The 14,571-nt window shown below is 41.9% G+C and overlaps 1 protein-coding gene and 1 non-coding gene across 2 annotated transcripts; both read right to left on the reverse strand.

Annotated features, from left to right (window-relative positions):
• Positions 1–120: 120 nt before the first annotated feature.
• Positions 121–13,730, reverse strand: tmf1 (TATA element modulatory factor 1). Its single transcript, XM_034121737.1, has 17 exons — positions 13,115–13,730; positions 11,302–12,704; positions 10,212–10,315; positions 9,835–9,961; positions 9,622–9,727; positions 8,347–8,489; positions 7,500–7,666; positions 6,878–7,034; positions 5,619–5,711; positions 5,367–5,523; positions 5,095–5,287; positions 2,751–2,820; positions 2,571–2,663; positions 2,351–2,473; positions 1,819–1,977; positions 1,188–1,313; positions 121–1,089 (listed from the first exon to the last, which is right to left on the reverse strand). Exons 1-17 carry the CDS (start codon positions 13,245–13,247, stop codon positions 949–951), a joined length of 3,495 nt encoding a protein of 1,164 aa, XP_033977628.1. The 5' UTR covers positions 13,248–13,730; the 3' UTR covers positions 121–948.
• On the reverse strand, positions 3,540–3,612 carry trnar-acg. The gene has a single exon. It is a non-coding gene; the product is annotated as a tRNA-Arg (tRNA).
• Positions 13,731–14,571: the final 841 nt, after the last annotated feature.

Here is a 14,571-nt window from a genome sequence, read left to right on the forward strand (position 1 = left end):
ATAGTTTTTTTGGGGTAAAAGGTGAGTGAAAAATGGACTACACACAGATTATATGTAGATTACATGAAATCTTCTAATGATCTTTTACTGTAAATGGTCACATCAAAAGCAAGATCAAGATTTGTGTTTATTATTATTATTTTATGTGATATTATGAAGGGCTCAGAAAATGCAACAAAAACAAACATCGTATGATTCATATAAAAAACGTCAATCTTAATCAAATTGAATCTGCATGTTTAGTACATTAAACAATGTTGGGACAACTGTATGACATTGTTCAAATGATATTTATTTGAAGACTTTTGTGCAGCATCGAGGGTGATGTAGTGTTCTGTATGGATGCAATGAAAATGCTAACTTTTAATGTGTGAATCCAAACAATTCAAATTAAGAGTGAAAGTATTGTTCACCACTCAGATAAATGTTTATTCATTTACATATATATAAGCTGTAGAACCCAATTTGCAGGATTTTAAAATCATGGACTACACCACATTTTGTGATTTGCAAGGAGTCAAGAACAATACATAAAGGTCTCTGTACAATATTTGTATATATTTCTTCAACTATTTTGCATCAAGAAATAAAGAAGGATGAATTTCTATAGTGCAAAAAACTTAAACCATCTCCTACAGTCTGTAGGAAACTGTCTATAAGCTACTATGTAACAGGTTTAATGATGAGAAATGATTTCTAAAGATCCCAAAGACTTTAAATGGTATCCTTCATACTGGTTCTGTAATAATATATTGTATGTAATGCAAAATCCCAACACCCCCGCTTAAATATGTTCCTTTAAAATAAAATAAGAGATAAAGATAAAAGAACTTTCCTTTGACACAGTGATTAAACTTAAATTATCTGTCTTTGGGACTGCATGTGTGGCTATGTTGGTTGATTGGTTTGTTGATAGTGTCCCAGAATCGACACAAGTACGGTAAAAGTTTATTTCTGGTTCTTCAGAAGTTCGTCTATCTGGCATTTGTACATGTTCTTCACGTCTATCAGGTCCAGTCTCAGCTCCTCTGCCTCTTCGGCTTTTTCTCCGTACATCTGCAGGATGGTGTTGTGCCTCTGCTGCAGATCCTGCAATGCACAGCCACACACACACACACACACACATTATAAACACACTCTGCAAATACAGCATTCAAGAATCCTGGGTTTGCTTTTATAGCACTTACCTTGAGATGAACTTTCAACGTGGGAATCTCCTTCACCATCTCATCCATCTCATCGGTCTGATTGGTCAGTCGGACCAGCTCTTCTGCCATCACAGAACGACTCCTCTCTAGACTGGAGATCTCAATCTGAAACAGCAAGAGGACAGAGAGAAGGTCGCTCCTGTAGGCATGACTACGGTATTGAAGTGTATGTTATTTTGGATCAAAGTGTCAGCCTAATAAAATGTAAAAATGTTTCTTATTTTGCAAACCTGTCTATAAACCCTTGGCTGTATCTAATGTAGATTGCCATATCTGTAAACCCACCATAAACAAATGAGACAAAGACACAGTATTTACATTTGTATTCACAGATAATCCTGTCTTTGTTAATTATTTGTTCCTTCTTTTGGAGGTATGTTTTACGTTTGGTTACTGTTTTTGTTCCTAAATCTCTAGCAAAATAATTACTACTAATTTTGGTGTTGATACTCATTGTTTTCCAGATGTATCATTATTTAATTTTAAGGAAACATTGTATATTTTGGCCAGCCTTCTGTCCGCAGAAAGCTTGTGCTGACGTTAAGCAGTACAATCAAACTAACACTAAAAATACTTTACATATGTATTTAGCTCAGTTAAAAAACACTACCTGCAGTTGAGCGATCTCTCCTTCTCTGAGTTTGAGCTGAGACTGCAGGTTCTCCATGATGCTGGAGCCCCCCGACAGCCGGGCGGCCTCGTACAGGTTGGTCCCGCTCATCGACATGGACATGGTCATGTTACCAAGAGAGTGGTCTAAAAGGTCCTCCTGAGGAAGAAAGAGACAGCGTCGGTTAAACTTCATAAATCCCAGTTTCATCCCACAGGCCATAAGACTGTTAAACACCTGAACTTTTGGAAAAACATCCATAACATTCATGTTTGCAACTTATATATATCAATATTCCAATTACTTGTATACAGACAACTCTGCACTATTTCTATTATATTCAATTTTATTTTAATTACTTGCACTATTATCTGTTTTATTGTGTTGCACTGTTGGAGGAGCATGTGACCTAAGCATTTCATTGTCATAACTACACTATGTACATATGACAATAAAAGCCTTGAACTTGAACCTAAATCCAAGCTTGTGCAAACTTTACTTAATTTCTACATTTGAATGTCTCAGTGTGTACCTGGGAAAGAATAGAGGAGTGTAGAGCAGAGTTGTCCGGCACACTGATGGAGCTGGAGCGGGACAGGGAGGGTGTGGAGGACGCCGGGGGCTCTCCTACAGAGTGAGTCATGGCCTTCCGCTCCTGATTGGGATATCAGTCACAAATATTAGAAAATAAAAACATCTGATTAAATTCTGATGAGATAACCCAGATTTATAATCTCGAAAAGCTCCTCCACCTTTTCCCTGAGAGCTTCATTAGCCAAGTAGCATTTCTTCTTCTCTTGCTCCACCTTCATCCTCTCCATCTCTAACTGATTGGTCAGCAGCAGCTGGTGGAAGAAGCAAAAAGATGCACATGAGGAAGTTGTTTTTTTACAGAAGAGAAGAACAAGAGTTAGTGAGGACAATAATGGTACCTTTTCTTTCTTGGTTTCTTCTAGCATGCGGTTGTGCTCTCCTCGCAGATTTTCTAAATCAACATGCTCCCTATATTAAGAAAGAAAACAAGAAAAAAAAGTATGTTAAAGGTAGGGTAGGTAAGAATGGAGAAACCAGCTCGAGTGCGCTAGAATTTGAAAGTACGCAGCCGAAGAAAATCTGCTCCTTCCTTCAGACTTCCTTACAGAGCCCCTCCTCCAACACACGAATGCGCACATGACCAATGAGGGCACGAGATAAGTTTGTGCACAGATGGAAGGCTGACAGGCAGGTAGGCCATCCAGTTATTTTAGCCGGGCCGGCTCAGATGATTGGTCGTGCTTTTTATAGCGCCACGGCTTCCACAGATGACATTTTTAATGTATTTATTGTCAAAGCATTTAATATATTCATTGCTATCGGGATGTTAAGAGCATTCCATGGAATATAACAAAAAGTGTTTTTGAAGTGAATTACCTACCCCACCTTTAATCAGTCAACAGTATCAGGAATTCAAAATGTGTAAAATACTTATTCTTATAACTGAATAAAATCAGCATAATGGTGTGAAATCGAATGACAATTATCTATGAGCTTTCCCACTGAAGAAGGAGCTGCAGGGTTCAACTGTGTTTCGTAGTCATATTTTCAAACTTTCTCAAAGCCCTGTGTCGGTGAGGGGCCTCAGGGGCATTCTTTTGGACCATTAAGAAATATTGTCTTCCTATGAGTCATAATGCACTGCACTGAATAATTGAAACCTTTCTGCAACAAAACCAAAATGAATCCGAGCCAGCCAGGATTTGAACCTAGAATCTTCTGATCCGTAGTCAGACGCGTTATCCGTTGCGCCACTGGCCCAGTTGCAGCTGCCTGACATCTCACAAAAGATAACCCCGTGCCTCAAAGGCCTCGACACGCATGACTGCTCGTGTCAAAGGGTAACCCCCCCCCGGCCCCTGCTTCACTGACTCATAAAGCAATTTGTGGCGAAACAAAAACTCTCTCGGAAGCATTAGCATTAAAAGGGGAGACGTGGTGACTAGAAGTTGTATCCTTAAAATAAAAACTATGCAAGTGAGTTTCACGCATACATGTGAGACATCCAGCAGAAGTGAGATATTTACTGTGAAAGACATTCTAGCATGACCCTGCTGGGGCTACTCATGTTTTGAAATAAGGTTTAAGAAGAACAATGACCAAAATAAAACTAACTGCAGACACGATAAAACACTGCCAGCATCTACTGACAGTTAGCTCGGGGGCTGCTATTTGCATTATAGATTTATCTGCCATTTACTTTCTACTTTATTAAATGAAACGTTGCTGTTCTATTGTTTCTCCTTGTTTTTCAAAGGTAAGTCCTAGAGCACCGGGGTATCATTCAGTAAAACCTCCTTAACCATTTGAAAGCCAGATCATTGTTTAAAGGGGCGCTATTATAGCAGACCATTGACATGCACAAAAACCTATATAATTCTACTACAGGAAGGGAAAACCCTCAAATATCTTAAAAAGGCCTCTTCAAATTAAGTCGATGAACTCAACCATAAAGAAATCAAACTATAAAGAAATGCGTTGAGAATAGACCAGTGAAATAAGAGAACAATACTAGGTGACAATAGGCGCGTTCACACCAAGTACTTTGCCGTACTTAGTGCCGGCACTCAGTGCCCCGGCACTAATTACCCCAGGGCACTTAGTACAGATCGCGTTCACACCGGAATAAATTCCCTGAGGGAAGATTATGCAAATGAGCTGCTGACGTCACTTCGTCTTCTTCTGCTTTGGGTTTACTGGCAGGCCGCAAACCACTTCACGGCGTATACTGCCACCCGGAGTCCCCGGCCGGAAGTCCATGGAGTTGGGGACTGGCTTCAGTAGAAGCTGCTGGGACTCCCAGCAGCTTCTACTGAAGCCTTCTGAGTAAATCACCAGAACGCCGACACCTCCTCATCTCCACCGCTCCCATGTTTTATTTTGTGTTGCCATAAGTTAGTCTCTCTGCGTTTGTGCGCTGGGCGAATGCTAATGCTAATAATGCTAATGCGAGGATAATAAAATGGCGGAGTTGTACGGGGCGTGGTTTGCAATTCGCCCAGCCATTCAGAACTGGGCCACTTTTTTCCCCCAGGAAAGTACCATCTCTCAGCAGGCACTAAAAATGGGGGTAAAAGTTCCCGAGATTAAGTGCTCTTTTTGGTGTGAACGCGACATAAGGGGTACTAACGGAACTAAACGCGAAAAGTACGGTGAAAAGTACTCCGGTGTGAACGCGGCTATTGACTGGATGTACCTTGTCATTGAACCCTGTAAACTCCAGTTTAAGTTGTCATTTGTTACCTAGTGCTCTCATCCTCCAGTTTCTCTCTCTTGTTCTTCTCAGCCTCCAGCTGTGCGAGGAGCCGGGCCTTCTCCTGGCGGAACAGGGAGATCTGTGACTCCAGAGAGGCCTGCTGGGACCTGATGGACAGGAGCTCTTCAATCGCCGACCGCTCCCTCTCCACCGCAACGGCCAGCTGCGTCTGGGCATCCGCTGTGGCGAAGAAAAGGCGTTGAATCACTCACACTTATTGTTTGTTTCACACAGACAGTTAATATGTCCTTCCTCTTACCTAGCCTATCAGAGATGCTCTTCTCCAGTTTCTCCCAGGATGCCGTCTGTCCGCCTAAGGAGGCCTGCAAGTTCTCAATCTGTCGCAGAAGGGGCCGCGTTGCCGAGGTAACACTCTGGCTGAGCTCCTGGTTCCTGGTCTCTGCCTCCTGAAGCCTCTGTGGAAGATAAAGAAAATGGCATTCAATAAATACATCTATTTTGGACAGCTTATTATTATGCTCGTGCTTATTATATGAGCATGTTATGTTACCTGCTGCAGCTCACTGATCTCCTCCCTCAGATAGTCTTCCTTCCTTCCTTGCTGTTGCTCAGCCCTCTGCAGAGCCATCCTCAGGTCCGCCACCTGTACACAGAGTCAGATTAATAAAGGATGTCATGTTAAAACGCGCAATGTTTTTATACTTTCATGTTGTAACTGTAATTGTAACTTCATTATTTATTTATTTTTAAATTCTTCTTGCTGGGGTGTTTCAAGGTGTACATAAAGATATATTGTACCTAATATACGAGATCATGTGCACACAGGTGGACTTTATTTACCTAGTTATATGTCATTGTTATTGGGCTTTATTGGATAGGAGGGTGAAAGGGCTTTTTAAAACAAGCTTTACTAAATTAACTAATTTGGACTATTTTGTGTTGGACCATTACATAAAATCCAAATAAAAATCAACTGCAGGTTTTAATGCAATCAAATAAAAAAACATCAAGGGGTGCAGGGGGTGCTGAGGGGGCTGCAGCACCCCCATCTGTTGGCGGAGAGTTGTAACTGCAACGCCAAAAAGTTCACTAAACAAATCAATCCAAAAGTTTTATTTTGAGTTACTATTTTTGAGTTAGCATTTTAGTGTAAGCAGTCTATAAAAAGCTTCACTATATAAGAGAAAGTGATAATGCGGTGTGCTTCTTCTGTTGCTCTGCTATAGAAAAGAAGCTCGTCAGTGCAGACAAGATCAGGGATGGGAGTTTTGTGAAAGCAGGGTTTAACAACTGGCGAAAACATTTAGGGAGCATGAGAAGTCCCATCAACACACAGGCCGTCAACAAACTGGCAGCATTAAGACGAACACCGATGAATGCACTGCTCTCACAAGTTGTAGCTAAAGACCAAATGACTGCATTTAATATGATGTTATTATACAGGGCCGCCCCTCCCTACACGCAGATCACGCAGACCCCTCGCAGATGGGGCCTCATTTTGCGGAGAGAGCCTCCTCTGAAGCGCAAACGCGGCGCACCTACAGTGTAGCGCGCCAGTTTCGCCGCAGCGAGGCTCCACTAGCACCCCCCCACCGCACCCGCACCCCCAACTCTGACTGACTTCCCGCGTCCCTGAAGGGGTGTGAATACTTTGGCAAGGCAGTGTATGTTATAATAGCTGCACCACTCACTTACTCACAAGAGGTTTATTGAGGCTGCACAAAAGCCTAGTCTAATGTTTACTTTAAATTAATTCTAATGATCCTCTATATGCATAGCAGACAAATGTACATCCCAAGCCCGTGTTACCTGATTGGCCAGAGCCTCCTGTTGCATCCTGCCCTCCTCCTGGTTCTTCTCCAGGGCCAGGCTCAGCAGATCCTTGGCCTGTGTTTCTCTGCTGAGAGCCGCTTCCTGAGCCTCACTGGCTCTGCTGACCCCCGCCTTGTGAAGCTCTGCCAGCTCCCTGACAACAGAGATGTACAAGTAGACCATCAGCTTCATGACCTCACTACAGTGCCGTCCCTATTTATAAAAAAAGAACTCTCATTTCGTACTTCAGCCCCCTGGATTTGAAACAATGACGATGGGGTATACCCGTCTTATTCTATTTTAACGTGTTTTATTTTTACTCTCTTGGCTCTTAAAATGACTGTTTTTAAAAGTGTTTAAACATAATTGTAATGCATTTCTGTGCACTATATCTTAATGCTTTTATTTATTTTTTGTCAAGCACTTTGAATGACCTCATATTGAAATGTGCTTCAATTCCCAAATACTTAGTCGGCGCTGTATATTCTGTCAACCATGAAATAATATAATGATATTTAGAGTGCAGTACAATACATTGTCTGGCTTGTGAGGTTAGATTTACAGTCAGAGTCCTTGTTGTTACTATTGGGTATCAATATCAGGGCGTGTCAGTGTTTACTTGTAGGAGTTGTCCAGCGCTGCCTGCAGGCTGCGGTTGTTCTCCTGCAGCTCCTCAGAGTCCGTCTGCAGCCGGCTCACATCCTTCTCCTGCCGCTCCACCACCGCGTTCAGCTTCTTGATGTTCTCCCTGTGCTGTTTCTCCACCTCCTCCTTCCCATCTAGAACCTTAATGCATAAAACATGGAGAAAATCACAGCCATGACTTCAAAATTGTTTAAGTTTATCATAACTAGCACTGTATGATCATGAAAAGTAGCTGAGGACCCACTATCATGTCATGTTTATTTAAAGATAACAGTAATGAATAGTGGTAAACCAATAACGCACACATATAAAACATTTGAATTAGCTTTACTGAAAATAAAAGGGAAAAAGGAGTCACATGTAAAGAACTACAGCACTAGGAGATCCTAATGAGGTTCTAGGTTGTTTTTTTAGACACACCTCTTACTCAAGCCTTATGCAATACATACATGTCAACCATTATGAGCTCACTGCATCTATCCCCATGTTAAAACCGGCACTACAACCTGCTATGCCCATCCTTGAGAAAACTAGCAGGATGAATTTAGACAGCCCGAAGAACAGGTTTTAGATTCTTGAGCACCCACCTGCTGCTTAATGGAGCAATCGAATGTAAGTTAGCTGGAGTTAGCCTAAATGTGCTAGAGATAACAACCTCCAGCAACTTGAAATGTAACCTCTAAGACCACCTTTCACATCTACATGACACAGAAGCCAATTGCTAAGATCGCCCATATTGCCAGCCTCGAAAAGCAGGCATTTAACAACCAAGTCATTTTCATTTTTGGATTCCCATTTTTTTGAATGCACTAAAATCGTACCTGCTGCAGTTGCCTGAGCTCCTCCTCCTGCTCCCTGATTTTCTTCTGTTGCTTTGTGATCCTTGTGTCGCTCTCCTTCTCTTTCACACGCAGCTTCTTGATAATGTTGCTGTGCTGCAGCTGCTGCTTGGACAACTTCTCACCTAAAAAGAGAAAGAAATAAACTCCTGCTCAGCCAACTTAGGTGAACACAGATGTCGTAACGATACCCACTATGTAACAAGATATACATTGACCAGCTTTTTTTCTCCCCTCCCTAACTCTCGTCCTCAAGATTGATGTATGCATCACTTCTTCCATGATAAACAGTATTTCCCATACATTGATTTATTTGTGGCGGGCCGCCACAATTAAATATCATCCGCCACAAATGGATCTCATTTTTTATATTTTTATTTTGGTGGTCTAATGGATAGTGAGGTGGGCTGATGATCGGAAGGTTGCGAGTTCAAATCCCGCCTGGAACACCACTACTAGTGTGCCCTTGAGTAAGGCACTTAGCCCTCAGTTACTCCAGGGAGAATGTCCCTGTAATTGGTCATTGTAAGTCGCTTTGGAATAAGGCGTCTGCTAAATGCCTAAATTGTAAATTATATTCTTGGGAGAATAAACCCCACAGATCCTCAACTCCGGTGTGTTTCACTCTTTAACAACGCAACACAGAGCAACAAGAACGTTGTCTACAGTAGCCATGAACTCGCATGTATTTTCGTATTTGAGGGGGGGGGGGATGCGTGGGCCACCCGAATAGGTTAAGGGGCCTTTGCCTTTTTTTGCCGGGTGGGGGGGGAGAATCAAATTCTGTGGGAAACACTGATAAATGATTTGCTTTAACTTTAAAACGACGATGCTTAGACTTCTCTATTTATTACAATAGTCAAAAATGACAGACACGTTTCTTTGGTATTGACGCCGTCTTAAAACTTTTTTTACAAGATGATGAGGGATATCTAGCTTGCAAATCTTTACACTGTTATTAGATAACTGACAGATGTTTGCTCTCCAGTTATTGAGGGACAGCTTATCTTTTCACATGTGTATCCTGGTGGTAAATGACCAGTCTTATATTTATAGGCCACAACCCAGCATCATGCCGACTCTTTACTCAATGGCCTTTTGTGAAACTTGGGTAACTTCTCTTTAGGTAAATCAAGTTAAAGCAGCTTTGGTACCAATTATACAACTGGCTATATGTTAAAAGGGCCTTGACTGTATAGGTTTAATTGTGTGGGCTTGTGAAGGAGAACAATTATAGCTTCATAAATAAAAAGTGACCTTCTTCCAGCAGGCCTCTGATCTGATCTTCCCTCTCTCTGATGATCTCCAGTGTGTCGCTGGAGTGAAGTCTTGTAGAAAGCTCGTCTCGCAAGCCCTTTATTTCCTGTAGCATAGAAAAATGAACACAAAGAAGATAAAGATTTGTTAGTTGTACAAATTGTAGCCTTATTTGTGTGGTGTAGAGCCTCAGATGACTCGGATGTGATGTACCTTCTTGGCTATGTCTCTCTCCTTGCAGGCCAGCTGAGCCTTCCTCTCTGTGTCTGCTATGCGCTGAGTGAACTCATCCTTCAGGGACTGAACCGTGGAGCTATCCTCCTTCAGGCTTATCACTTCACTGCAGGATGAACACACTCATTAGTTGAAGATAGCTTAGTGTCAAAATCCATACAGCCTTAAGCCAAGACAGCTTTTAAAACTCTGCACAAGTAGTTACAGCATTTAACAATCATGTTGCCAATTGAAAACATCACGAAACGATTGTACACACACATGAGCCGGAACATTTACCCTTTGGTAAAAATAGCTTCCTTATGGAGATCATTTACAGTGCCATTGTGCAGCAGGTGTGTGTGCCATACACTCACTCTTTGAGGTTGTCACACTGCTCCTCCAGCGTGGCCTTGTCTTTGCTGACAACCAGAAGCTGAGACTCTCTCTTCTCCAGGCGGCCTGACAGATCATCAATCACCTACAACATGTCCACAACATTTTGTCTTTACAAATACATTCGCACAGACAATCCTGTTAAAATACAACTTACTCATTATAAAACTAGTGTGGTAGAGCTCTGTAAGAGTTTTAAGGTTACCTTCTTAAATTAGTATAACAGATAGTTCTGGGAGAACTTATATTTGACCATAGAACATTTCTGAAAGGATATTGGCAGGTATTTTAAAAAACACTTAAAGTTTTAAACAACATGGCAAAATTGAAGTGAAAGCTATTAGACAGGAGAAACACAAAGTCTTGCTGTAGATAACACACAATGGGACGAGTTAAAAAGATGATATGGAAATGTGACATGACCTTCAAGTATGTGCTTCTATGTTGCATTCTTTGGAAGTCTATCCAAAGAACTGAGTTGGTTTAAAGGAAGACTTCACCCATAAAATAAACATTTGAATATCAACAACTCACCCGGTGTTAACTTGAATTGTTGAAGATGAAAGCATCAGCCTGTTTATAATTAAGTGTTTTAAGTAGCAAGGTTTAAGCCAAAATGCATGTGTTTGGGAAGTAGTGATTATGCAACTGGATCAATGAGACCTGGATATACTGGAAGAGTTGTTTGATAGTTGGTGAGCAGATGTTTTAATATAGTTTTGCTGTTGTTAAACTTGGCCATACTACTCCCTAGGACTATGGAGGACATTATTGAACTATTTGAATTGTTCGGTCACCATGGAAGCTATGAGAAAAACAACATTTCTGCAAGACTTCAAGATAATATAGGTCTATTCATTGAGTAACAAATGGTCATTTTGTAAGTGAAGTATTCCTTTAAATTCCTTTTTTGAAAGGATAAACTTACATTTATACTTTACACATGACTTTCAGAGTAGTTTAATAATAATGTACCATATACGCAACTAATCTATGACTAGCAAGTTGAACAATAAACTCAGCTATATGGACTTTGTAACATATATACATACAATATTTAATAACTGCTACCTTTTGAAGCTCCAAAATCTGAACTGGGGAGACACTTTTCATCTCTGCAGTGATTGGTGGAGCGATCTGTTCGTCAGCGTTGGAGGCGGGATCAGACAGAGTGACATTCGTCTCAGAGTCCTGCTCCTGCTCCATCAACTCTTCAGGCTGATCACTATTAACAGGCGTCGCACTCCGGCCACTCTCCTCCATCTCATCCAGCGACTGCTCCCTCATTGTGTCTGTATAGCCCTCTTCCTCTTCCTCCTCCTCCTCATCCTCATCCTCATCCTCCTCCCTTTCCTCCTGTCCTAAATTCTCCTCCTCTCCATCTTCCTGCTTCTGACACACAGCTGATGACACTGTCAAAGGAGGAGAGCCCGTGGTGACAGACGCTAGCGTCCGACTGCCGGGGATATCATCGTCCGAGTTAACCTCGCTGACACTCCGGCTGTCCAGCGACTGAACGCTGAATGAATCTATGCGCTCGAATGCGTCCGAGGAGGAGCCGCAGCTCTCTGTGAGTTTGGAGTAGTCCTCCAGATGGGGGAAATCTCCACAGGTGGAGGCCGTGAGAAGCTGAAAGGAGTCCTGCATCAGGTGAAGGTCGGCCTTGCCCTCCCCTGTTTCTTGTCTGGAGCTGGCTGAGCTCTCACTCAACACTGACTCGTGGTCAAGCACTTCAATGTCACTGGTGGTGGAGGTTCCTGAGGAGAAAGCGCTGACCGGAGGAGAGGGGGTATCACTTTGACGGTCCTCCACCTTTGAGTCTTTATTCTCTATGAGTACTTCCTTAGAGGGCGGAGAGGGCGAAGGATCAGGGGGAGTAGAGCTCTTAAGTTCAGAAGTGACAGCAGCAGGTTCACAGGAATCTGTGGTATCCTGCTCCACCTGGAGATCTGATGGAGGCTGTGACTGCTCTGGTGTGGAGTCTACAGAAACTGTAGAGCCGATATCTGTTTGTACATCGCTCATTTCGCTGTCAGGAAGATCGCTGGGAGAAGGAGCAGGAGAAACTGGCTGCAGGAGGATAGTGTCTAAATAAGGTGATTCTGCTGAGGAATCCAGATCAACTATCTGGCCTTCATCATCCGTCTGATACTCCAGGGTCTCGTCCGCAAGTGCAGAATGTTCTTCTTCATGTGCGACAGCCTCCCTGCTTTTCTTTTCCTTCTCCTGAGGCCGCCTTTGCGACTTAGTAGGTGGTACGGACACTACCTGGGAGATGGTGACGCCTTGGACGTCTCCGGGTGGCAAAAAGGTAGTGAAAAAGTTTTCCGATTCATCCACAACTGTGCGGGTGACAGGAGTGGTGATGGCCTCAGAGGAAGGAGGAGGAGTGATGGTCCTCTCTTCAGGGGGCGCCTCCCACGGCGTCATTCCCCATCCTCCACTCAGTGACAGCTTTCCAGGTATTGTTAAATCTGTCGGAAATGAAGTTGTACCAGTTTTAGAATCAGAATCAGAAACAGGTTTATTGTCAGGTTGGTTTACACATGCGAGGAATTTGCCTTGGTCTATATGGTGCATACGTAAACACATTTAAAGAACATACATTGAAAAGAAAATGACGATTATAACAATAACATATAGAGAAATATTAACAATAATATGTATAGATAATAGATATACCAACAACTATGTACAGTTTAAGTGTAATGTCAAAAATACTCAGAATAATAAAATAATATAGGTGCAGTTTTGTTGTGAAAAAGTGGAAAGCTGTGCAGATATCACAAGAGGTAGCTTTGTATAAAAATTAGCTTTTCTTTCAGAAATTCCAAATGTGCATGTGACAACATTAGCTTTTACCTCCCCATGTTACACTACTCACCATCATAGGGCATGACAACTGTGTCACCCCACTGGTCCTCCTCTTTGATGTCCAGAACTCGGTCGATTGACTTCTGAGCTGTTGTTAAAGCTTGTTTAGCGAAGCTGGACAGAGAGGAGTTGAACCAACTCATTTTGACTGTTAGGCTAGCTAGCTATCAGTAACTCCAGGAACTGTAACACGGATCTTAAAGGGGGATTGGCGTTAGCACATAAACCACAGTCCCTTTAACTATCACTGCATTTCTCGAAATCAACGACAACCTAGTGAAAACACTATTTCGCTAACACTATTTCGCTATGTCAAATTGTGTTCTTCCGGGATAAGCTTTGTTGACATCTAGCTACCACTTAGCTAGTTAGCCAAAGCATAGCGTTTGTGTACAGAGAAAATATCAATCCCAGATACAGTTACAGCTCGCAAACTCGTCAGCTGGCATTCATAATCGCATGATTTCTAAAGTAGACATACAGGTACCTCTAATACCCTGCCTAAACTCTACCACCACGATCAAAGCAAACGCAGTTCCATTTCTAATCCAAGCTGTTTTCGGCTCCTTTGCTCCGCCGTCATCGTTTGTTTTGGTCGCTCTCGACTTGTAGCCACATTAGCATTAGCATGCTCGCCACTTCCTTTCCACGTAGCAGCGTGACGTCATGGTCTGACTAGTCTACTCTGCAGAGCGGAAGAAGCAAAGGATGTAATATAATAATAACATGCAAACAGAAAAACAGATGTCTCGCCAATGGTTAGAATCTGCCAGGACTGAATTTAAGTCATTTAAATAATAAACAATATAGTTGAAATCGTGTGCAATAAACCTGCAATGTGCAATATATACTCTTTTTTGGCCTCTCTTCTGTGTAATTATCATATTCATTTTTAGGTGTAATAACATCATTTGTGTAATATCTCAAAACTTGAATAGGTTCACTTGTATTACTAATGTGTGCTTTTTCTCTGTATTTAACATGTTAGCTTACTCTTTTATGGTCTGTCTTTTGTACCTGCTATGACACTTTGGCTGTAACACTGTGCATTTCCCTGCTGAGGGACTAACAAAGGAATTCTGATTCTGATGTGAAATTTGCTGATAAAGCTGATAGCCAGAGGACATTTGAAGTGGAATAATGCCTGTGATGTGCCCATATAATTTCAGTTTTGTCTTAAGGTCACCTCTTTATACTTCCATGAAGGTCACTTGTTGTCAGTGTTCATTTCTTGCACTCGGTGATATTCGGGGGGAAAGACAGAGTATATTCTGAACTATGAATGTTTAACTATTTCATATATTTAACCTTCCCCTTATAGTACTTAGAAATACATAGATTTTATTAGTTCAATACTTGTTTGATATATAGTTTTGACTATTTAGGATGTTTAAGCTTAAAAACAAATGATCAGTCCATATTGACACATGGAAACACATGTCTAGTAAGGCCTAGAAATCACACACT

This window comes from Trematomus bernacchii, unplaced genomic scaffold (genome assembly GCF_902827165.1).
Source record: "Trematomus bernacchii unplaced genomic scaffold, fTreBer1.1, whole genome shotgun sequence".
NCBI classification, from domain to species: domain Eukaryota; kingdom Metazoa; phylum Chordata; class Actinopteri; order Perciformes; family Nototheniidae; genus Trematomus; species Trematomus bernacchii.

Bases quoted from the DNA above. Each gene is read 5' to 3' on its own strand.
- tmf1 (XM_034121737.1), bottom strand. From the start codon at position 13,247: ATGAGTTGGTTCAACTCCTCTCTGTCCAGCTTCGCTAAACAAGCTTTA. The intron at 12,705-13,114 runs GTGAGTAGTGTA...CATTTCCGACAG, and splicing joins AGTTGTCATGCCCTATGATG to ATTTAACAATACCTGGAAAG. The intron at 5,524-5,618 runs GTAACATAACAT...TATCTTCCACAG, and splicing joins AGATCAGTGAGCTGCAGCAG to AGGCTTCAGGAGGCAGAGAC.